A 24,574-nucleotide genomic window follows, 5' to 3' on the forward strand; every position below is an offset into this window, starting at 1 on the left:
TAAGCCATAATTTCAGGGCCATCTGTTTCAGGTGCTTGGATTTGGGAGAAGAAAAGAGAGGCTCGATAATAGTAAACGCAAAGACTAGTCATGGTAAATGATTAGGCATCGAGAACTAGGTTCATATAGAAGGAGCACATAAGGATACAGTTAGGAAAGGAAGCAAAACAGAAAAGCTGGTTTGAGCCAGGCATGATCGTACATGCCTCTTAATCCCAGTGACTCAGGAGGCTGAAGCAGGAGGATCACAAGTTCAAGGCCAGCAATTTAGTGAGACCCTGTCTCAAAAAAATAAAAAGGGCTGGGGATGTGGTTTAGTGGAAAAATACCCCTGGGATCAATCCCCAGTACCCTCCACGCCCCCACACAGGAAAAAAAAAAAAAAAAAAGAAGAAGAAGAAGGAGAAGAAAGCTGGCTTGGGGCTAGAGCATAGGAAACTTGTGACCAGGTGGAGAAGATGTTACGTATTAGAACTGTGCTTTTGTAAGTATGGAAATATTTGTGGATTGAGTCAAAATTAATGGAGACTATAGGAAAACCAGGTATAATTTAATGTCCAGAAAAAAAGGTTATTAGGCCTTGAACTATGGTAAAAATAGGAATAAATAAAAGACATAGAATTTGAATTAATAGAGTGGAGAAATACCACAACTAAATTTGATAGGTATTTATATCATTATGTGACAAGTATAAGTTTATTTTATGGTTAGAAATGTCTGTTGGATATCTGGGAACCTCTTGTATATGAGTGTTATTTTAAGAACAAGAACATTTGTTCATTCAATTCCAAAGGAATATAAAGTTTACCTTGTTGGGCTTGAAATTGAAATTCAGGAAAATGATTTCCTTCAAGGCCATCTAATTTATTCAGAATCTCTGAATTGAAAAGGTTTCTTAGTCTGCTTAATGTAGACACAATTCGAAACCACTTTAGTCTAATGATTTGGAAAAAGCGATGGACATAACCTTCTTTAAAATTACTACATGTAATCATCTCTGTTTCATTCATATGGTATAAATGTAAATTGTAAATGAGAGCCTAAATTAGTCCCTCAGTTGACTTTGTTAAGCAGAAATCTTCTGGCTGACTCACACTGTTTGCAGAAGAATGATTTGAAAATAACCTTTGAAAAATCTTGATAGAAATATTTTGGAATAGTGATGTTAATAAATGTCAGCCTATCAGTGTCAGTTATTGTGGTGATAGGGTATTAATTAAAATGTTAACTTTGTGAAAGTTATAAAGAAAGCTGGGAAATGGTGATGACTTAGACTGATATTGATAAAATACCCAAGTAAATATAAACAAGTAAATATACCCTAAAAGCTATAAAGCATTACTGAGAGAAATTGAAGGATACTTAAATAAATGGAAACTTTCCTGGGTTAATGGGTAAGACTTATTATTGATAAGATACCACTGAAAGCTATCCACAGATTAAGTGTAAACCGTATCAAAATGTCCACAGCCTTTTTTGCAGAAATGGAAAAGCCAGTACTCAAAATTTTATCTGAATTGCAAGGGACCCTCAATTCAAAAATATTCTTAAAAAAACAAGAATAAAATTGAAGGATTAACACTCTCTAATTTTAAAACTTTTTAAAAGGTTATAGTAATAAGCAAGACCTTGGTAGCACATGCCTTGTAATCCCATTAACTTGAGAGGCCAATTCAGGAGGATTGCAAGTTTGAGGCCAGTCTTACAACTTAGCAAATCTTTGTCTCAAAATAAAAAATAAAAGAACTGGGATGTAGCTCAGTGATAGTGACACAGTATCACAAAGATAAAAGATATCACAATGAGATAAACATTTCAAACCCGCTAGGATTTTTGTTTTGCTCTTCTTTTTCTAGGGTTTTGAGATGAAGTGTGAGATCATTTGTTGGCTTTTTCTTTTTTTAAGGAATGAACTCCAAGCAATGAATTTTCCTCTTAGAACTGCTTTCATTGTGTCCCATAGATTCCGATATGTTGTGTCTGTGTTTTCATTTATCTCTAAGAATTTTTTAATTTCCTCCTTGATGTCTTCTGTAACCCATTGATCATTCAGTAACATATTGTTCATTCTCCAAGTGATATAGGATTTTTCCTTCCTTCTTTTATCGTTGATTTCCAGTTTCATTCCATTATGATCACATAGGATGCATGGTCCACTAGGATTTTTGTTGTTGTTTTTTGAATGTGTTTTCTTCCCCATCCCCCCACCCCCAAATATGGGGAATTAAACTCAGAGAAGCTTTATTGCTGAGCTAGATGCTTTTATCACTGACCTATATCCCCAGACATTTTTTTTTCCCCTAGTACTGGGGATTAAACCGGGGCATTTAACCACTGAACAATATCCTCAGCCCTTTTTAGTATTTTATTTAGAGATAGGGTCTCACTAAGTTGCTTAGGGCCTTGCTAAGTTGCTAAGGCTGGCTTTGAACTCGTGATTCTCCTGCCTCAGCCTCTCATGCTGCTTGGATTACAGGTGTGTGCCACTGTGCCTGGCCCCAGGCATTTTTATGTATTTATATTTTCAAAACAGGATCGTACTAAATTGCTGGGACTAGTCTCAAACTTTCAGCCCTCCTGCCTCAGCCCTCAGCCTCCCAAGTAGCTGAGATTACAGAGATGTGATACCACACCCAGCTCCACTAGGGCTCAGTTGGTAGAGTGCTTGCCTAGTATGCACAACAAGGCCCTAGGTTCAATCCCCAGCACCACACACACACACACACACAAAGTGTTTGTAAGGATGTGGATAAATTGGAACTCTGATATTTTGCTGGTAGAAATGTAAAATATAGGTCTATTGTGAAGTTTGGCAGCTTTCCAAAAAATTAAACAGAATTCTCATATGTCCATGTAGTTCTACTCCCAAGTATATATCCCAAAGAACTGAAAACAAAGGGCTGGAGATATAGCTCGGTGATAGATCTCTTGTCTAGCATTATGTGAAGTCCTGGATTAAATACCTAGCACTGGAAAAAGAAATTGAAAATAAGGTACTCAAACCAATGCATTTATACATATGTTCATTGTAATAATAGTCAAAGTGGAAATGACTTTAAAAATGCCCATCAACAGGGCCACATCAATGTTTATAGTAGCTCAATTCACAATAGGTAAGCTATGGAACCCACCTAGGTACCCTTCAACAAATGAATGGATAGAGAAAATGTGGTATATATACAAAATAGAATATTACTCAGCCATAAAGAAGAAAGATATGATGGCATTTGATGGTAAATGGATGGAACTGGAGACTATCATGTGAAGTGAAATTAGAATAGGAAAGACAGTAGAATGAATTGGACATAACTTTCCTATATACGTATATGAATACATGACCAGTGTAACTGCACATCAAGTACAACCTCAAAAAGAAGTTATAATCCCATGTATGTACAATATGTCAAAATATATTCTATTATATATCACTAAAAAGAACAAATAAAAAAATTTAAAAATGTCTATCAGTGGGTGAATGGATAGACAAATTGTACAATTATACCTACAATGAACTATTTTTCAACCATAAAAATGAGTAAGTACTGATACTTGCTATAATGTGGATGAGTCTGGAAAACTTATATTAAGTGAAAGAACCTAAACACAATGGTCACATATAGCATGGTTCATTTATATGTAATATTCAGAATAGATAAAAGCATTGAGAATGTATACAGATTGGTAGTTGGATGGGAGGAATGGGGCGATATGGTATTGTAATTTAGAGCATAGGACAAATAGAGGAGTAGAACAAAGAAGGTTTCAGATTAGACATTCAAAGGATTGAAGCCATATTAAAAAAAAGGTCACTAAATGGGATGACATGCAGGAAAAAGTGAGAAATAAAAACGAACAAATATATTAGCATTAACTTAGCAGGAGGCCAGAGTTTTAACATCAAGGTAAGTTCAGATTTGTTTATTAGACACAAAAATGGCCCATTAGCCTTTTTCAAATTAGATGCAGAATTATCTTAAATATTTCTCTTTTTTTCCCCATTGTTCCATTACACACACTTTCTGAACCCAGGGGCCCTATACCACTGAGCTATATCCCCAGCACACTCCCCTTTAAAAAATATCATGGTCTCTTTTTTTGGTGTGTGGGTGGGTACTAGGTATTGAACTTAGGGGAGTTGTACTACTGAGCCACATCCCAAGCCCTATTTTGTATTTTTTTTAGAGACAGGGTCTCCCTGAGTTGCTTAGTGCCTCGCTTTTACTTAGGATAGCTTTGAACTCATGATTCTCCTGTCTCTACCTCCCAAGCTACTGGCATTGCATGTGTGTGCCACCACAACCGTCTAGACAGTCTTACTCAGTTGACCGGGTTGACCTCAAACTTGATCCTCTGGTGTCACCTGCCCAAGTTCATATGGGGGGGGGGCGGGGGGCGGGGGGCGGCTGGGGTTGTGGCTCAGCAGTAGAGCACTCACCTGGCACATGCGAAGCCCTGGGTTCGATCCTCAGCACCACATAAAAATAAATAAAATAAAGGTATTTTTAAAAAAAAAGTTAAAAGAAACATACAGGTATACACCACTGCACGCATCTTAAATCATTTGATAAGAACAAGACAAAATATTGATAGCTTATTTCATAAGATCTCGAACTTTAAGTTGTAGAATTTCATAAACTTGTGGGGGAAAGCCTCACACATTTGATACTGATAAGGAAGGCAGATGCACTTAAATATGGAACATTCTTTTGGACTTAGAATTTCAGAGTATATATCCTCAAAGAATTCAGTGAATAGGAGAAACCATTGCAATTAGTTAAACTAATTTTCATTACTTGAATTCAGTGTAACAGTAAAAGGAGAAAAAATGATTGCAAAATGTTATGTTCATAGGTTATATAATGAATTACATAAACTATAGGGAATTTTTATATGTACACTGGGGAGTTTTGTTTGTTTTTGTTTTTACTAATGGTAACTATGTTTTTTCACTTTGTTTTCATTATTTGGTAGCTTCTTTGTCAGTTTAATAAGTAATATTTGATCTTATTTTTGTCTTTAAGAATGTGGAATTATACCATGTCAGAGAAAATGTGTCCATTCTTGGGAGAATAAGGTTAACCCTCTTCTTCAATTGCAGATGATGAAAGCTATAAACAAGTCCAATGAGCATGTGCTGGCAGGAGGTGCCTGCTTCAATGAAAAGGCAGACTCTCACCTTGTGTGTGTACAGAATGATGATGGAAACTATCAGACCCAGGCTATCAGTATTCACAATCAGCCCAGGAAAGGTAAGTGTTTGAGCTAGTTGAGATTTTAATAATGGAAGGTTATTCTGAACTTGGAACATTGGCTATCTCATTTCCATTACACACACTTTCTAGATGAGTGACCATAAACTAACTAATGAGCTTTTCCAAGAATGTCCATGTTCTCTAGAATTATGTTGACTCCCATGTAGTCAGACTCAAAGAATCTTGGAAATGAGGTCTCTGTTATTGAAGGAAACATTTTAGAAGTACTGCGTCATGATATTGCTTGTGCCATCACTGGTATTTGAAGGTGAGACTAGGCTCTTTAGTGAGATTGTGCTCAGATCTATTTGGAACTTGTTAGATGAATATATGGAATTAATTAATAGGTTGACAGGATTCTGGAGGAATCTTCCTAGTTTCAGTGCTACCTAGAATGTGGTCTCAATACTTAGGAGATTGTTAGAAATGAGAAATCTATGAAGCAGATAAATCTGCTAACCAGAATTTTAGCTAGATCCCTGAGTGATTAAATTATATATTTAAATTTCAGAAACTTTGCTCAAAGTAGTATTATCCAAAGTGTTTTCTGTGGTATTATTCACATAAATAAATGAAAGTCTTTCTTTAATAAATAAAAATCTGAGAAACCCTGTGTTAAACAACCTCATCAACAGGTTTCCTTAACACAGATCTTTTTCAGATCCTTTAACAAGCTAATTTTTCAAAAGGAAGACAGTGTATATTTCTTCCCACATTTATTTGACCACAGACTTTTTCTTCAGGATGTCTCCCAAAACTATATTTTGTGAAATTATAATTTTATTGATAAAACTTGGTAGCGTTTAGAGGATGATTTAAGACCTGTGAGAAATTTGCATCTAGATAGAAAATTACTTTTTTTTTTTTTCCTTTTGGCAGTGTTACGAGATTGAACCAGAGCCTTATGCATAGTAGGCATGTACCCTACCATTGAGCTACATCTCCAGCCCTCAAAGGAAGACTTCTTAAATAAAATATTAGTGTTTGATCTGGAAAAGAGTACATTGGAAGAAGATGGAAAGATAGCTACTTTTATTTAGATTTTATTATGTGAAAATTAGGTTCAGCTTATTCTCTATAGATACAAAACACTATAACCAGAATCAGGTGAAAAACCAGATTTGAGGCAGATTTGGGTTCAGTTTGAGATCACAATCTATTACCTTGAGAATCTGTCCAAAAGTAGAATGGATTACCTGTGCTATTGTGGGCTCCCAAACACTTTAGAAGAGTAGGACAAAGGCTGGATGACCATCTGTAGAGATACTGTAGGCCAGTGGGTAGGAAGTTGGCTTATCCCAGTCCAGTTTAAGATGGATAGTATAGTGAAGCTTTCCTAAAGCTAAATATAATTGCATATCTTTTCTTTTATAAAGAAATACTAGTAGTTGGAGTTTGTCTTTTAAATGTTTTTTTTTAAGTAACTCTTCTTGGAAAATATATTTTGTACCATATCTTCATCTTCAATATATATTTAATCTAAAAAAAAATTGGAAATCATTGGATTACACTAGGGGCCACAAACTTTTTATGTGCAGGGCAAAATGATTAGTACTTTAGGCCTGCAGTCTTTGTCACTAACTACTCAGGTGTGATTCTGGTGTCTAAAAACAATATGCAAATGATGGACATGGCTGTGGTCCAATAAAAGTTTATTTTTAAAACTAGACTACAGATCATGTAGGCTGTAATTTGCTAACCCCTGGACTTGACCATTAAGATTTCTTTGTAGGGCTGGGGATTTGGCTCAAGCGGTAGCGCGCTCGCCTGGCATGCGTGCGGCCCGGGTTCGATCCTCAGCACCACATACCAACAAAGATGTTGTGTCCGCCAAGAACTAAAAAATAAATATTAAAAAAAAAAGTTCTCTCTCTCTCTCTCTCCTCTCTCACTCTCTCTTTAAACAAAAAAAAAAAAAAGATTTCTTTGTAGTAATATTCTTTTGATTCTTGATTTGAGGAAGAGCAAAACAGGATCTTATTTTAAATGAAGGATCTTATTTTAAAATTTCTTTCCCAAAGCAGTCATAAGCATGAGAACTATTGGATACATTATAGACTTATCACCTACTCTATTTTGGATATATTATTTGAATATACTTGTGCTAAATGCCTTTTATGCCTTTAGTGAACAACTAGTTTAAAAATACATTGAAGACAGTTGCCTACTATATGCCCACTAGAGAATTGTTTCACAAAACATATTAAAGAAATTTTGGGGTTAGGGCTGTGGCTTAGCGGTGGCACACTTGCCTGGCATGTGTGAGGCACTGAGTTTGGTTCTTGGCACCACATATAAATAAATAAAAGTCCGTTAACAACTAAAAAAATATTTAAAAAAAGAAATTATTGACTATATACTGTGGTATATAGATACAGTGTTTTTTATTTTTTATATGATGTTCGAAATTCCCAGTTACCAAATATTTCATTATTGTTCCCAACCCCTCCATCTGAGGTATGTTGTCACTAAACTATTTCTATTGCTATTCTAGTGACTGGTGCCAGTTTCTTTGTGTTCAGTGGCGCTCTGAAATCCTCTTCAGGATACCTCGCCAAGTCCAGTATTGTGGAAGGTAAAGAACGAATTATTCACTGCATGTGCTTTGGTTCAGACCTAATTATACAACTAAACAGCAAGAAACATTACAAGAAGCATTAATATTTCTGCTTTAGATGTCTGGCCCCTATTATTTCTTCTGTGGCACCTCACTCTTCAGCAAATTAAAACTGTCATGAGAGTGCTTAATTCTCCAAAGAAGGGAGTAAGTGGTACAGATACCATGGGACAGTTACCATGGGACATAAAAAAATAAGAGATGACCTTTCCTAGCTCTGGGATAAGGTATCCAAGGGGATGTAGTTAGAGTTCAGATATATGCACATATGCAAATATGTAGATGAAGTTCACTCCCTCCTACCTATAAGAATGCTGTGATTACTGACACAGTGGTGCACAGCTGTATATGTAGATGAAGTTCACTCCCTCCTACCTATAAGAATGCTGTGATTACTGACACAGTGGTGCACAGCTGTAAAATCCCAGTTATTTTGGAGGCTGAGGCAGGAGGATCAGGAGTTCAAAGCCAGCAGCAGCAAAAATGAGGTGCTAAGCAACTCAGTGAGTTCCTATCTCTAAATAAAATTCAGAATAAGGCTGGGGATGTGGCTCAATGGTTGAGTGCCCCTGAGTTCAATCCCTGGTAACCCCCATCCCCACCAAAAAAAAAAAAAAAAAAAAGAGAGAGAGAGAGAGAGAATGCTGTGATCATCATTCAGGATACAGAAAGAGATGTGCTTGCTATAGGATTGCTATAATTAACATGACCCATATCCTGATAAAAGTTAATTAAATGAAAAACTAATCAACACATTTCTTATTTTCTTTGTTGGTTCTTTATTTTGATCTGGTTAGTCTTGTTGCATTACAAATTATTCCAAAATTTAATGGCTTAAAATAGCCATTTTATCATGCTTGTTGTTTGCTCTAGATGATGAATCTTGACAGGACAGTTCAGGGACACTTTGACCCTGTTTGGTGATCTCAGTAGGGTTGACCTAAAGGTAAGGGTTATTTATTGTCAGTGAGCTAGTGTTCTCTGAAGGTTTGTTTACACACACATCTGGGTCCTACTTGGGATGATTTAAACACTAGGAGTCAGTGCTGGGGTTGTAGCTTAGTGGTAGAATTCTTGCCTTGCATGTGTAAGGCACTGGGTTCGATGCTCAGCACCATATACAAATAAATAAAATAAAGGTCCATCAACAACAACAAAAGACTTGGAATCATCACTGGAGTACTTTCACATGTACTCCTTAGCACAGCCTGTCAATCTTGTGATATTGGGCTTCTTAGGTGGTGGTTCAGGACTCCAAGCATGAGTAAGCCAGCAACAAGGTAGAAGAAGTTGCACTGCTCTTTGTGACCCAGTCTAAAAAGTCACATAGTATCCCTTTGACCATCTAGTTTTGGAAGAAAGGAGAGGAATTAGACTCCACTTCTTGATGGAGAATGGAAAGGTAGCATTGTAGAAAAACACATCAAATAGAAGATGCGGCTAGTGTTGGAAAATCATTGGCCACATGAGGATAAGTTTCAGTTTCCACAGTAGTGAGCAAGGCCCTTTCTGAAAGCAGTCCTTTCTGAGGGCTGAATACCAGTGTGCTAATTAGATAATCTTACATAGATTTGTAGATACTGGCTTTGATCTTTTTTTTTTTGTAAATTTAATAAAGTAGTGAAACTCAGAGTATAATAGTATTTTACAACAAAAATTCAAAACTCTTGACTATCAAGAGCCCAGATGTTCAAGACTAGCTTGGGCAACATAGTGAGACTCCATCTCGAAAAGAAATTTGTTAAGAAGTCTAGACCAAATCTCATTTTGTCTAAAGTAATTAATTAATACCTATCTAGGCTATTGTTAAGTTTGTGGGGGTTTTTTGTTTGTTTTTTTATAAAGTGATTAAAAAAATGTAAAAATCCTCAGAAACATAAATATATATATATATATATGTGTATGTATATCACTTAAGTGTTGCTTAAAGGATAAATTGAACTGAAACAGATTCTTACAAATGCAAAAACAGTGTTTTTGAAAGGCATGTGTTAACCAGGCATGGTGGCACACATTTGTAATCCAGCTACTTGGGAGGCAGGAGGATTGCAAATTCGAGGCCAGACTCTGGCAATCTAGCAGAACCCTGTCTAAAAATAAAATAAGAAGTCCTTGTGATGTAGCTCAGTGGTAAAGTACACCTGGGTTTGATTTTCATCCATCCCCCACCACACACACACAGTTATGTGTCATGTGTTTATGTCCCTGGTTTGGTTTCTTGGGTCTTACATTTCACTGTGTTTCAGTAGAGAAATTGGCTGATTATTTGTAAAATTTTATGAAGGCTCTGTAGAAATTATCACAGCTGACAAGATTGTATGTCAGTGAAGCAGGGTAATTGCTCAGCACATAACAACTTTTACCCTCAATTTCATTGTTTAACTTTGACTCAGGTAGATAGCTGAAAAATAGTTACCATCTGTTGACTACATAACCTATATGAAACTCTGGTAGGTTTGCCTTATTGCTGGTCAGTAAGTAGATATATTCCCAAGTGTACTACTGTAGTGTATTCAGTGATTTACTTAACAAACATTTACTGGGTATTCAATCTGTGCCAGGCAATCACAGTTAGGTGAGACACATGGAGGTACAAATAAATAAATACATATGATCTGAGCATAAGGAATTAAAGAGAGGAAACAAAAACAAAGTGTTCTGTGAGTCCAGAAGAGCAATGTAACCATGTATGTTTCCCTTTGAGCCCTCAGGAGAAACCCTTAATTGTATCTGAAGTGAAATCAACAGGCAAGTATTTTAAGCAGGATCCTTCTTGGCATTTGCCCTCACAACTCGTTTAATGAATAAGAAATTCAGCCCAAAAAACAAAACCTTTGTATCTGTTAGCTTTGAAGAACAGAGTGAAGTTTCACATTTAAAATCTCAGGGATTTGCTAATGCTCGGTACTGCATCACATCTGCCCTCCATAGCTTTGCATTGTTTCCATCTGTATTATCTTGGTGCTGATTCTTAGATGGCGTTATGGTCCAGATCACTGCAGAGAACATGGATTCCTTGAGGCAGGCGCTTCGAGAGATGAAGGACTTCACCATCACCTGTGGAAAGGCAGATGCAGAGGATCCCCAGGAGCACATTCACATCCAGTGGGTGGATGACGACAAGAACGTTAACAAGGGGTAAATGCAGCCCACATCCCCCCTTGTGGCACTTGTAGGACAGCTCTGGGTTTTGTCTGCTCTCTATACTGGTGTTTTATAGTTTTACTTATTAAAAGCCTGCCTAAGAAAAAGGACTGTATAATAGAGCTTTAAATTTCTGATTTCTTGGCTTAATTTGTGAAAGAGTTTATGCATTTTTAAATATTTCTTTTAGTTGTAGATGAACATAGAACCTTTGTTTTATTTATTTATTTTTATGTGGTGCTAAGGATTGAACCCAGTGCCTCACACATGCTAGAGAAGCACTCTACTACTGCTCTACAACCCCAGCCTGAGTTTCTGTATTTTTAAGGGAAGGATAAGGGGAAAGATTGATGAAACAGAAAAGTCTTTCTACAGTTTCTGAAGTACTAGAAATAGCCTTTTATGACTTACAAAGCATTTTTGCTAATATTTGTTTCATTTGATATAACAAGTAGTATTATTTCCATTTTGCAGAAGGATTCATAGGTACCAAAAAGATAAATGGTTTGTCAGATCCATAAACCTAGGACGTGGCAGGACTAGGACTTAAAACTACCTCTTTAGGCTTTAGATCTTACACTCTTTCCCAGTATATCGCAATTCTTTTTGAATGACTCAAGACAAAATTTTGGAGTCTTTTTTGACACTTTCCTTTCTCTTATACTCCACATTGTGGAATTCTTAATTCAAAGTAAATCCTGCTCGTTGTACTTCGTACTGTTTCTCACCACCTCTACTACTATCATCCTAGTATAAGCCATCATCTCATTTGGTCTAGATTATTGCAGTAGCCTCTTCATTGGTTTCCTTGTTTCTGGTGTTGGCCTGCATTCCTCCAACCCAGTCTGTTTCCAGTATAACAGCCAGGATAATGTCACTTTTCTCCTCACACTCACCAATGGCTTCCAGTATTTTTTAGTGTAAAAGCCAAAGTTGTTTATGACCTATATGGTCTTACACAATCTGGGCATCCCTCTTCCCACCCTGTTACCTCTCAGAAACAACACTGGCTTGATTTCCTTCCTTCCTTCCTTCCTTCCTTCCTTCCTTCCTTCCTTCCTTCCTTCCTTCCTTCCTTCCTTCCTTCCGGGGTGGAGGTTGTACCCAGAATTAAACTCAGGGATGCTTAACCACTTAGCCACATCCCCAGTTCTTTTTATTTTTTGAGACAAGGCCTTGCTAAGCTTGCTGAGGCTGGCTTTGAACTTGTGATCCTCCTGCCTCCCAAGCCACAGGGATTATAGACGTGCACCACCCTGCCCGAAAACACTGGTTTCTTACTTGAGTACAGCTATACTTCTACCCTAGACCTTTGTACATGCTATTCTCTCAGTTTATCTTTAGTCACATAAATCACTTCCTCGCCTTCAAATCTTTTTTAAAATGTCACATTCTCAATAAGGCCTTTCATGGTCAACTTATCTGTATTTTAACCCTCTCATATATTTCTCTCTCCCACATCTAATATTTACTGTTTCCCTCCTCATCATTATATTTCTCAATAGCATTATAATATATATTTTTACTTATTTGTTTTACTATATGTCCCTGGAGTGCAAGCCCCATGAGTATAGGAATTTTAGTCTGGCTTATTCATTGCTATATATATATATATATATATATATATATATATATATATATATATATATATATATATATATTTTATACAATGTGTAATTTCTTTTTTTAATTTTTTTTAATTGATTGTTCAAAACATTACAAAGCTCTTGACATATCATATTTCATACATTAGATTCAAGTGGGTTATGAACTCCCATTTTTACCCCAAATACAGATTGCAGAATCACATCGGTTACACATCCACATTTTTACATAATGCCCTATTAGTAACTGTTGTATTCTGCTACTTTTCCTATCCTTTACTATCCCCCCCTCCCCTCCCCTCCCCTCCCATCTTCTCTCTCTACCCCATCTACTGTAATTCATTTCTCTCCAGTATTCATTGCTATATTTATTACCAATACCTAAAATACTATCTGGCACCTACTAAGTATTTCTTAAAAAATATTGTTTGAGCTGGGCCCGGTGGTACATGCCACTAATCCCACTGACTCAGGAGACTGAGGCAGGAGGATTTCAGGTTCAAAGCCAGCCTTAGAATGTAACAAGACTCTGTCCCAACCATGAAAGATGAATGGGCTGGGGATAGCTCAGTAATAAAATGTCCCTTTGTTCAGTCCCTAGTACTGGAAAAAAATGGATTGAATGAATAAATATACCATAATTCATTATATTCATCTTTTTCCCATTCATTTATCCATCCATCTGTCCATCCATCCTTCAGGTTATGTCAAAGTTCTGGTAAAACAAATTGAATTCTCCAAGCTAGATGATATGGTGCATACGTTTACTCTCAGTTACTTGGGAGGCTGAAACAAGAGGATCATAAGTTGTGGCCAGCTTTGGCAATTTAGTAAGACTCTGTCTCAAAATAAAAGGTGTTGGGGATATAGCTCAATGGAACACTTAAATAGTGCAGACCCTGGGTTCAGTACCTAGCACTGCTTGCTAGCAATCAATCAATCAATCAATCAATCAATAAATAAATAATTAAAAAATAAATAAAATAAATAAATAAATGGAGGAGGAGGAAAAAAAGAATTCCAGAGACTGGAAATATAGCTCAGTGGTAGAATATGTGCTTAACATACATGGTTTTCATCCACATCCAGTATGTGCTGAGTTCAATCTCTCAGCACTATGAAAGAAAAAAAAAGGCAAAAATGTGTTTCCTGCTAATAAATATTCAGTCTAGTTTTTAAGAATTATAAATTAATAAGTGTACCAAAGTATGGAAGAAATTGACTAATAACTATATAAGATATGAAAATTTTAAAAGCAAATAGGAAGCTTGGTAGACATGGTAGGGCCATATTCAAGAAAGATTCCACAGAGAAATAACTGGTGCTTAAACAGACTATGGTGAGGTAAGTAAGTATTTGCCACATAATTGTGCCCAAAGGGGTATTTTAGTCTGAGGGAACAGCAGGAGTAAAAGCAAAAAGAGAGCATTTAGAACATGGCACCCCATAATTTTTTAAATTTTTCTGGGGAGAAACAAAAAGGAACAATTTCTTGCTTCTTTTCTATTCTTCCCCCCCCCCCTCGCACTTGTCCCTATTCCCATGCTCTGGGTTGACTCAACGACAGAGTTACACCCTCAGCCAAAAAGAAGCAATTTCCTATCAATGTATGTTTTCCGATTTCACAAGTAACCCTTTTATCTTCCCATTCTTTTTTAAAAAATATTTACTTTTTAGTTGTAGTTGGACACAATACCTTCATTTTATTTGTTTTTATGTGGTACTAAGGATTGAACCCAGGGCTTCACACATATGCTAGGCAAATGCTCTACCATTGAGCTACAACCCCAGTCCTATCTTCCCATTCTTAATTGAAAAATTTAGTTTCTTTTTTTTAAAAAATATTTATTATTATTTTTTTAGTTTTCGGTGGACACAACATCTTTGTTTGTATGTGGTGCTGAGGATCGAACCCCAGGCTGCACGCATGCCAGAGGAACGCGCTACCGCTTGAGCCACATCCCCAGCCCCCCAAAAAATTTAGTTTCAAAATAAGCTTGTGTTTAATTCTTATAGTTGGAAATATATATAATTGGAAAAAAATGATTACTCTGAAAATTTGGTGCTGTAAGGTATCAGTAACTGACAACAGCAAGTTGCCCTTTTCTATAGCAGCTGCTGGTGGCAGCTTCTTAGAGTAGGACAAAAAACTCACCAGAAAACATTCTTGAACTCAGTTTGTAATATATAGAGTGATTGTTTTCTAATTCGTTACTGAATGTACAAATGTTTTGTCTCAAAGTATTCTAATCAACTGAGGGTGCCTTTTGGGGAGGGTAGGTACTGGGCATTGAACTCAGGGCCTTGCTCATGCTAAGTATGAATGATACCACTGACCAACACTCTGACCCCCCTATTTTAGCATTGGTGCATGATGTTAGAATTTATTTTGATTTTTTTATTTTGGGGGGATATTGAGGATTGAACCCTGGGGTGTTTAACCACTGAGCCACATCCCCAGCCCTTTTTTACATTTTATTTAGAGATAGGGTCTTGCTAGGTTGCTAACTGCCTCACTACATTGCTGAGGCTGGATTTGAACTCATGATCCTCCTGTCTCAGCCTCCTTAGCTGCTGGGGTTACAGGTACGGGCCACTGCACCCTGCCCTAAATTAAAAATTTAACTTAAATTGTGTAATAATTTTAATCTAAATGAATGAAGTGAATGCCTGATAATTTGATTTTTTTTTTTTTTAGTACTAATACTGGGACACAGAACTACACCCTCAGCTCTTTTTAATTTTTTTTAGACTTTTTCCTTTCAGCTGGTACAGTGGCATATGCCTATAATAATCCCAGTGACTTTGGAGGCTGAGGCAGGAGGATCACAGGTTCAAAGCAGCCTTATAATTTAATGAGGCCCTAAGCAACTCAGTGAGAACTGGTCTCAAATAAAAAGAACTGGGGATGTGGTTCAGTGGTTAAGTAACCCTAGGTTCAATCCCCAAAACAAAACAAAACAAAAATTTTTTTCTTCTTTTATATTTTTTTGGTATATTATTATTGCACATAATGATGAGATTTGTTGTTACATATTCATACATACATACAATATAACTATATAATTTGGCCAGTATTATTCCTCAATATTTTCCTTTTCCTTTCTCTCCTCCCTCCCCAGGGTCTCTTACCTCTACTCTGCTAATCTCCCCTTAATTTTAATGAGACTCCCTACCCCTCCACACATACCTTTCTTTTCCTTTTTCCTCTCTAGCTTCCACATATGAGAGAAAACGTATGACATATGACCCTTGACTTTCTGAGTTTGGTTTATTTTATTTAACGTAATGGTCTCAAAATTCCATCCATTTTCCTGCAAATGATATAATCTCATTCTTCTTTATAGCCGAAAAAACTTTATTGTGTGTATAATTACCACATTTTCTTTCTTTTTTTTTTGTGGGGCGTACTGAGGATTATATTTTATTTAGAGACAGTCTTGCTAAGTTGCTGAGGCTGGCTTTGAACCCACAATCCTCCTGCCTTAGACTCCCAATCCAGCAGAATTACAGGCATGCACCACCGCACCCGGCATATATCACATTTTCTTTATCTATTCATGGACACTTGGGCTGGTTGCATAATTTGTCTGTTGCCAACAGTGTGATTGTGTTCTTTTTTCCTCTACATCTTTTCCATCATTTATTTTTGTTTGTATTCTTTAAGACTGACATTCTAACTGAAGTGTGATGAAATTTCAGTGATTTGCATTTCCCTAATTGCTAATGACGTTGAACATTTTTGCATATATTTGTTGGTCATTTTTATTCTTTTGAAAAGTGTTTTTAGTTCATTTGCCCATTTATTGAATTATTTGATTTTTTTTTTTTTTGGTGTTTGTTGAGGTCTTTATATTCTGGATTTTACATCTCTGTCAGAAGAATAGCTCCCAAAGATTTTCTCCCAGTCTGTCTTCACATTCTTAATTGTTTCCTTTGCTGTGAAGAAGCTTTTAAATTTGATGTCATCTCTCTTATTAACTTGGCATTATTATTTCCTGAGTTTCAGGGGTCCTATTGAGAAAATTGTTGCCTGCACCTATATGTTAAACCTACGTCTACGTTTTTTACCCTGCATTTTATTCTAGATGTTGCATAGTTTCCAGCCTGTTTTTATATTCTTTTCAGATAGGGTCTTACTAAGTTGCCCAGTTTGACCTTAAACTTGTGATCCTCCTGCCTCAGCCTCCCCAGTTGCTGGGATTACAGGTGTGCACCACCACACCCATCTAATTTGACTTTTAATACATAGACAATCAAGAACATAAATGGTTTGAAAGTTGTTAGGAAGAGTCTAGAGTCTGTGCCAAATGTTTAGGGTCCTTATCAGAATAAATGTGTATCTCCACATATTGAATTTACTTGCTATATTTTAGGGAGGAAATGAATTTCTAAAGTGCTTTTTCTGTTCAGGAATCTAGGAGTGTAGTACTAGAAGGAATTTGCGATAGATACAAGGATACTGGTTCATCAGTATCCAGTAGAACTGTTCTAATTAACATACTTGGTCAAAAGATTATTTTTTATTTCTTTGGGGGAGTTTTGGGGAGGTGTTGGGGTTAGAACCCAGGGCCTCACACATGCTCTACCACTGAGCTATCTCTCTAACCCCCTTTTAAAAATTTTATTTTTGAGACAAGATCTTGCTAAGTTACCCAGGCTGGCCTTGAACTTGGAATCCTCGTGCCTCACTCTCCCAAGTAGCTGGGGTTACAAGTGTGTGCCCAGCTAGGTTAAATAATTCTTAATGAACTTTCATTAAATTCCTAATTTAATGAACTCAATTTCATTGAGTTCTGAATAGTTGATCAGTACTGAAATTACAGCACACAGAGTGCCTATATCACTTCCTTCAGAATTTCATTTGTAAGGTAGATATGTGAATATATGAAGAATATTACATGATGAATGTTATTAGAGTCAGGAACAGAGTGTGAAAACAAAATTAGATACGTTTTTTACGGAAAGAAGGCATGCTAGAAGATCAGGTTTAATTAAATGATTTGTTTACATTAAAGAGAGCCAGCTTCTAGAAAAATATGTTTGTGAATTTTTTGAATCATTTCAATGCATAGGTCCTCTCTGTTTATGTACATTTTTGTACAAAGGCTTCCTATTATAATGTGCTGCAAAGATGGGTTCAACAAGGCACCCAGTGTAGTTAATAGCAAGACTTGACCAGATGTATTTCTTTTCCCTTCCTCTGTTTTAGTGTCATAAGTCCTATAGATGGGAAGTCCATGGAGTCTATAACAAATGTGAAGATATTCCATGGATCGGAGTATAAAGCAAATGGAAAAGTCATCAGATGGACAGAGGTAAGGAAATGAAACTTGGTACCCTTGACCTGCTTTGAGCACAACTTTTTGCCAGGCTGAGAGCCACATTCCAGGCTGATTCCGGAAGATAAAGAAAAAATCTTTCTGAGAAAGAAGTCTTTCCATTTACCTACTAAACTCTAATTCCCCCTGTCTGTCTTAGATCCCTGAGAAGAACTGCCTTCATGTGTAGCTTGCTGTAATCTGATGAACTTGCTTTTTGAGATTATTTGCATCAGAATTCAAAGAGTACATTTCTGAGTGGTACATACTATCTTTGATGTGATCTTCAGAAAGCTACAAGAGTCTTGCTGCATTTATAGTTAAATATCTGAGATAACACAGTCTTAAAAAAAGACTTTTTTTTTTTTTTTTTTTTGCCAGGTGCAGTGCTGCATGCCTGTTATCCCAGTGGTTTAGGAGGCTGAGGCAGGAGGACTACAAGTTCAAGCCAGCCTCAGCAACATAGCAAGACCCTGTCTCAAAATTAAAAACAAAAGAAAACAAAAATGGGCTGGGGATGTGCTAAGTGGGTGAGCACTCCTAGGTTCAATCCCTGGAACTCCCCCTCCCCCAAATCTTTTACTTTTCTTTTCACAATAAGAAATCTAAAGCTCAGAGATAAGTATCTTGTCAATAACTAGAGGCAAATAAGTAATGGCAAGTTCTTAATTTAAACTCATCTCTGGCCAACTTCTAAGCTCATTTACATTAAATTAAGTGCTCTTTACCATGAAGGCTGTATTAATAGAGTCTAATATGGGAATGAAAAGGAGCAGGGCTGGGCCCTGATTTTGTGGACAGTCACACAGATCAGCAAAGTTTATTCTCAAAGAGTAAATAGGTAGGCCTCTTAATGGTTTTTAAACTTCATGTATATTCTATAAGGTTCAATTATACAATCTCTAGAATTCCTTTCAGATTTGTCTTATTTTTTTTTAAATTCTGTAACTCCTCATTTTCCATTTCATGCATAAAGAAGCTGAAGCTAAGAAAGTTTCATTCAGGATCTCATAGCTGGTTTCTGATAGCACAGGGACTGCAGCCTGTTTCTCTTGGTCTTGAGCTGTTGTTTCATCCTCTATACCAGGCTCCATGATTTTATATTCAGCTGAGCAATATTAGTTTCTTGCTTTATAATGATCAATCCTTGACACATTTTTAGCAGTGCAGAGTCTGGAACATGTAAAACTCTTTATAGCTTATAAAGCAGTTTGACCTCCATTCCCTCTTTTGTTCTTCAGTAACTCAGTGAGGTAGGCAGAGTACCCATTTCATCATGCTGATGAGAAAATGGGCTTTATAACTTTGTGACTCATGCTGATTGTTAGCAGAGCAGCATCCAGGGTTCTGTCTTCTGACACCCACTTCAAAGCTTTCTATCATGTCATGCTGTCACTCTCTCTAGGACATACAAGCACAGGGCTGCAGAGCTGCTCCCTTGATAATATGCTTAGTATGAGCCCCTTATTTGAACACTAAGCATTGTATATTTGCATTATTTTTTTTATATTTTGCATTTATATTGTTTACACTTTACAGTATCCAGAGATGGTAAGTTCTTTTCATTTTTAGAGGCAAATTAGGCATTAAAAAGTCCTTTGAGGACTAGGATTGTGGTTCTGTGGTAGAGTGCTCGCCTAGTGCGGGCGGGACCCGGGTTCAATCCTCAGCGCCACATAAAAACAAGGGCACCACATAAAAATAAAGATTTATTATAAAAAAAAAAAGAAGTCCTTTGAAAACTGGGCATGTTAGCACATGCTTGTAGGTCTAGCTACTCAGGAGGCTGAGGTTAGAGGGTTACTTGAGCCCATAAGTTCAAGACCAGCCTGGGCAACATAAATGCCATCTCAAAAAAATAAAAAAGGCCTTTGACATCTGTTAATCCTTTGGTTTGACTAGAGGACTCATTAAGGCATAGGCAGCTGTGTGACTAGGACTTGGGTCTCTCAGTTCACATTTGCTGTGCTTCTGACTATGCACTGGGCAGTGCTTGGCTCTGTGCTAGCACACTGACAACAGCTCTGGTGTCTACAGTGGCAGGGTTATGTAGGGAGAAAAGCTCTGTGTAGGTCAAGAGGCAGAAGAGTTGGATTCTAGGCTTGGCTCTCTCTGAATATTTTTGTGCACTTGAGTCACTTCCTCAGAACGTTGTCCATACATCAGTATTACCTTTTAAGAGTGTATAATGCAAAATGGAGGCTTTTTCTAGTTCTGAGTAGGATGTGCCATCAGGCTGTGGTGGAGTCTTGCAGGAAAATAGGCTGCTACTACCAATATGTGTGTGCAGGGACCATGAAGTTTTTTTTTTTTTTTTTTTGGTGCCCTACTTTTCATTACCCAGGAACTATATGGTGTCCTGCTCCTGTCAGATCATCTTGCACTTCTTGAAGAACTATAGTGCTTATCCACTTGTGAGCTAATCCACTTATTCAAAATCTATGCCGAAGGGCTGGGGATGTAGCTCAAGTGGTAGCACGCTCGCCTGGCATGCGTGCGGCCCAGGTTCGATCCTCAGGATCACATACAAGGATGTTATGTCCGCCGATAACTAAAAAATAAATATTGAAAATTCTCTCACTCTCTAAAAATAAAAAAAAAAAAATCTATGCCAAAGATTAAAAGTCTCTTTTGTTTGGGGAACAGGTGTTTTTCCTAGAAAATGATGATCAGCATAATTGCCTAAGTGATCCTGCAGATCATAGCAGATTGACTGAGCATGTTGCCAAGGCTTTTTGCCTTGCTCTGTGTCCCCACCTGAAGCTTCTGAAGGAAGATGGAATGACAAAACTGGGACTACGTGTGACGCTGGACTCGGACCAGGTAAGAAGAATCTTAGCTTCTGAAGCTGGCCATGGGCAATGTCTGTATTTTCTGTCATGAGTTTTCCTGAATCAACCCAGAGCTAGCTTCTCCAGATCTCCTGGCCTTCACAGATGTAATATTCTAATCTCCCTCTAATATTAAAATACCCATATATCCTCTTGGTAAGATGCTCTCTGAACGTTTTAACCATGTCCTCTTTACCACATGCCTTCTAGAGAGTTACCTGCCTTCTCTCCATGGTCAGGAGAGGAGTGTGAGGACCTGCCACCCCTCTGACTGGCACCTGTGTGATACTTCACAGTCCCACCCATCATGCATCACTCTTTGCTCCCTTTGAGGGCACTAGACCCTAATCTTGTTTTCTTAATCCAGTTAGAGCAGGCTTCTGTTAACTGGCCGCTGCAGTCACCCATGCCTTAATGAGATTTTTCTTACTGCCAATATTTTCATACTAGTTTGTGGCTAAAACTTGAGCTTTTCCCCTCCCTCATAATTTTCCTGTCAGTTAAGGTCTCCCGTTGTCAGGCTTCCCTCATGTCTGTCCTAATGTTTTTATAAGCTCTTTGTAGAAACAATCCAATTCACACCCCCAAGTCCCAGTTCCTTGTCCCAATGTCTTTCTCCTAAGGCTAAGCACTCTAATCTCTACAATTTCTTTGGACTTTGGCTGCCTGAGAGAGGTCCCATTGGTTCTGCTTTGATGTTGATAAATTGCCAGACCTCTTTATCTCCCTCAACCCTTTCGTTTTGAGTCATTTAGAAAATGAGTATGAGTGTTCAGCATGATCACCCCTCCCAGCTAAGTATTATTTCTGCCCCAAAGCTGCTCCTGACCTAAGGTTCTATAGGGAGAAACTGGTTCCTAAGTGCAGAATTGTTCCATTATCAGGGAACTAGTAAATGTTATGTATCTGGCTCCATTTCCTGAGTAGTCATCAATCAATCAAGTATTTATTTTCTGCCAAAGGTCTTGCCCAGGGCTTTAAGAAGCATATCAGGGTATTACTAATGAAGTTTTTTAGTCCTGTTTCAAATGGTATTGATTATCTAGCTGGAGAGGGAAAATTCTCTCACATGAATTAGATAACAAGTGTTTTTCTGCTGAGTGTATGAGCCTCTTGAGGGAAGGGGCTCTGTTATCCTTGAATCCCTGTGTTCAAAGGTGCTCATAAAGTGGTGCATGGGTGACTGGATGGACTTAAGAACAAATGTTGTATTAGGAAGCTGAACATTGTATGTTTCTCATTTTAATTTTCAAAACCAAAAGTTAATATTATTTCTGACTTTCCATGCCTCTCTATGTGCTGCCTCTTCCAGAAAACAAAAATCCTAAGAGGTTAAGTGATTAGCTCAAGGTCTTACAGCTATCAGGTGGCCAGGATGAATAAATGAAAGGTTGATAAATGGCAGCTCAGTGATGAGGAAGAATTTATATTCACTGTCATGTGACTAGCCCATGACCAAGAAGGATATCACCTTTCACCTTTCCTGCTCAGCCCTTTGAAGGTCTTTTTTTTTTTTTTTTTAGTTGTAAATGGACACAATACCCTTATTTTATTTATTTATTTTATGTGGTGCTAAGGATCAAACCCAATGCCTCACATATGCTAGGCGAGCACTGTACCATTGGTGAACCACAACCCAGCCTTGGAGAGATCGTCTGTGTTTAGTAACCTATCATCCCCTTCTCTCTGGGTATAGGTTGGCTATCAAGCAGGGAGCAATGGCCAGCCCCTTCCCTCGCAGTACATGAATGATCTGGACAGCGCCTTGGTGCCAGTGATCCATGGAGGGGCCTGCCAGCTCAGTGAGGGCCCTGTCGTCATGGAACTCATCTTTTATATTCTGGAAAACATCGCATAGGCAAAGAGGACTTCATTTTTTCTGTTCAGACCTGTGGCAACAGCAGTCATATCCAAATCATTTGCACTTTAAAACTGGAAGATTAAGCTTTTGTTAACACTATTAATGGGCGTGGGTGGGATAGGGTGGGAGTGAGGGGGCTTGGGGACAAGGGTGGGAAAGGGTGGTTGGGGGGACAGATGTTCTATAACTCTAAGTCTTCTATGCATTGTCCACTGAGAAGACCTGAACAGCTTCTGTTACTGCACAACAGTTATGCTATCTTGCAGCTAATCCCCTTCTGTTACATCTAGACAAGAATCCCACTCCTCTCTTTTAAGATTACTTATGGTCATAAGCTCAGAAATGTTGTAATGGGTACAACCATCACCAATGGTGCGGTGGGAGGGCAGAGGGGAAATAAACAATGAAGCATCAGTTTTGCACTCTTTTTACAAAATTGGTATAAAAAGGAAAATTCCACACTGATCTTGTCCCAGTTACATCATAGGTGTTTGTCAGATAGAAGTCACACTTAGATTTTTGTTGTTTTTCACCAGACTACTCATTGAAATTAATCAAAGACCAAAGGGATTATCTCCTTTTGTAGCCATGGAGGGCTCCTGGGTGTAAGTGAAGTTACTTGGATAGCAGAGCTGAATTCAGGATCACTTGAGATTTGCCCAGGTGAATGGTAGATATTAAACTGGGCCTTTCTGTGGAAGTCAACCAAACATACATCAAGACAGCTTTAGTTACTATGTACTGTAAGTATTTTTCATTTTATTGCAAACTCTTTTTAACTTCCAGGAAAGCTACAAGTACAAAACCCCACTATGTACACTTTACCCAGATTCACTTACTGTTCATATATTAACATTTTGTCCTATTTGATTTATTATGTCCTATTATCCCCTCCCCTTCCCTTCCTCCTCTTCCTTGTTCTCCCTCCTGCTCATTTCCTCCTCCATAAAAAAAAAAAAAGATAAATTGAGGCCCTAGGGCAAGGTGGCCCATGCCTGTGATCCCAGTAGCTGGGGAAGCTGAGACAGAGGATTGCAAGATCAAAGCCAGCCTCAGCAGTTTAGTGAGGCCTTAAGCAACAGCCAGAACCTGTCTCAAAATAAAAATGAAAAGGTCTGGGGATGTGGCTCAGTGGTTAAGCACTCCTGGGTTCAATCCCTGGTACCAAAAAAAAAAAAAAAATTGAGGCCTTTCAGAGTACATTCATACATCATAGCCCATCACCCCTAAATACTTCAATATTTCCTCAGTAAGGACATTCTGTTACATAACTGCAGAACAGTTTTCAATTTGGGTCAAGTTCATATTGATATATTATTTTAACTTAGCATTTTCCCAGTAACTACCTTTGTAGTGTTTTCCCCTCTAGTAAATCTTCCAGCATAGGATTAGGGAGGGTATGTAGCTATCAATGACTTGCCTTTATCTTTCATGTCATTGGTATTTTTCGTGAAAATAGGCTGTCCTATCATGTTTTTTAATGGAAAAATACCTCATTTTGAGTTTGGTATTTCCTTGAATCAGTTTGTTTGTGCTTGTGCATTCTTGGCCATGATCACTATCTGATATCTGCCTGCCTCTCATTGATAGTGGTAAAGCTGATCAAAGTGTTATCCAATTTCTCCACTATTCATTTTTCCCTTTGAAACTAATAACAAGTATGTAGAGAGACACTTTCAGACCATGCAGATTTCTTGCTCATCAAATTGTCCTCTTAGACTTTAAACCCACTTTTTTCTTACCTGTACTGACTGGTCTTTTACTGTAACAAATAGTTGCAAAGTGACTCTCTAATTCTAGCACGTCCTCTACCTTTACAATTTCAATTTGGTAATCTATAAACAGAAGCCTTTCCTCTTCCCTACTTATTATTTAATTTTCATTATGGTCTCATGGATTGTGTTTTCAGTGGCTCCAATTCATTAATTTGGTGCTTAAATGGTC

General features: G+C 37.6%; 2 protein-coding genes across 9 annotated transcripts in view; one reads left to right on the forward strand and one right to left on the reverse strand.

Moving 5' to 3' along the window:
• Positions 1–23,044, forward strand: part of Zfyve9 (zinc finger FYVE-type containing 9) — a 175,484-nt gene extending 152,440 nt beyond the window's left edge. For 4 of the 5 annotated variants that reach the window (XM_078026249.1, XM_005326071.4, XM_078026251.1 and 1 more), the window contains 6 exons: positions 5,099–5,249; positions 7,747–7,827; positions 10,845–11,007; positions 17,830–17,935; positions 20,585–20,761; positions 22,466–23,044. In XM_078026249.1, coding sequence (XP_077882375.1) covers positions 5,099–5,249; positions 7,747–7,827; positions 10,845–11,007; positions 17,830–17,935; positions 20,585–20,761; positions 22,466–22,627 — 840 coding nt within the window. In that variant the 3' untranslated portion in view covers positions 22,628–23,044. The remainder of the gene's footprint in view (positions 1–5,098; positions 5,250–7,746; positions 7,828–10,844; positions 11,008–17,829; positions 17,936–20,584; positions 20,762–22,465) is intronic. The other variant, XM_078026250.1, reaches the window with a different exon arrangement.
• Positions 10,637–24,574, reverse strand: part of Cc2d1b (coiled-coil and C2 domain containing 1B) — a 31,262-nt gene continuing 17,324 nt past the window's right edge. For 2 of the 4 annotated variants that reach the window (XR_013427786.1, XM_078026253.1), the window contains one exon: positions 10,637–10,926. The gene's annotated coding sequence lies outside the window, so the exon portion shown is untranslated. Of the gene's footprint in view, positions 23,323–24,574 lie in introns of all 4 variants that reach the window. The other 2 variants (XR_013427787.1, XM_078026254.1) reach the window with 1 other exon arrangement.

This window comes from Ictidomys tridecemlineatus, chromosome 11 (assembly GCF_052094955.1).
Source record: "Ictidomys tridecemlineatus isolate mIctTri1 chromosome 11, mIctTri1.hap1, whole genome shotgun sequence".
Taxonomy (NCBI): domain Eukaryota; kingdom Metazoa; phylum Chordata; class Mammalia; order Rodentia; family Sciuridae; genus Ictidomys; species Ictidomys tridecemlineatus.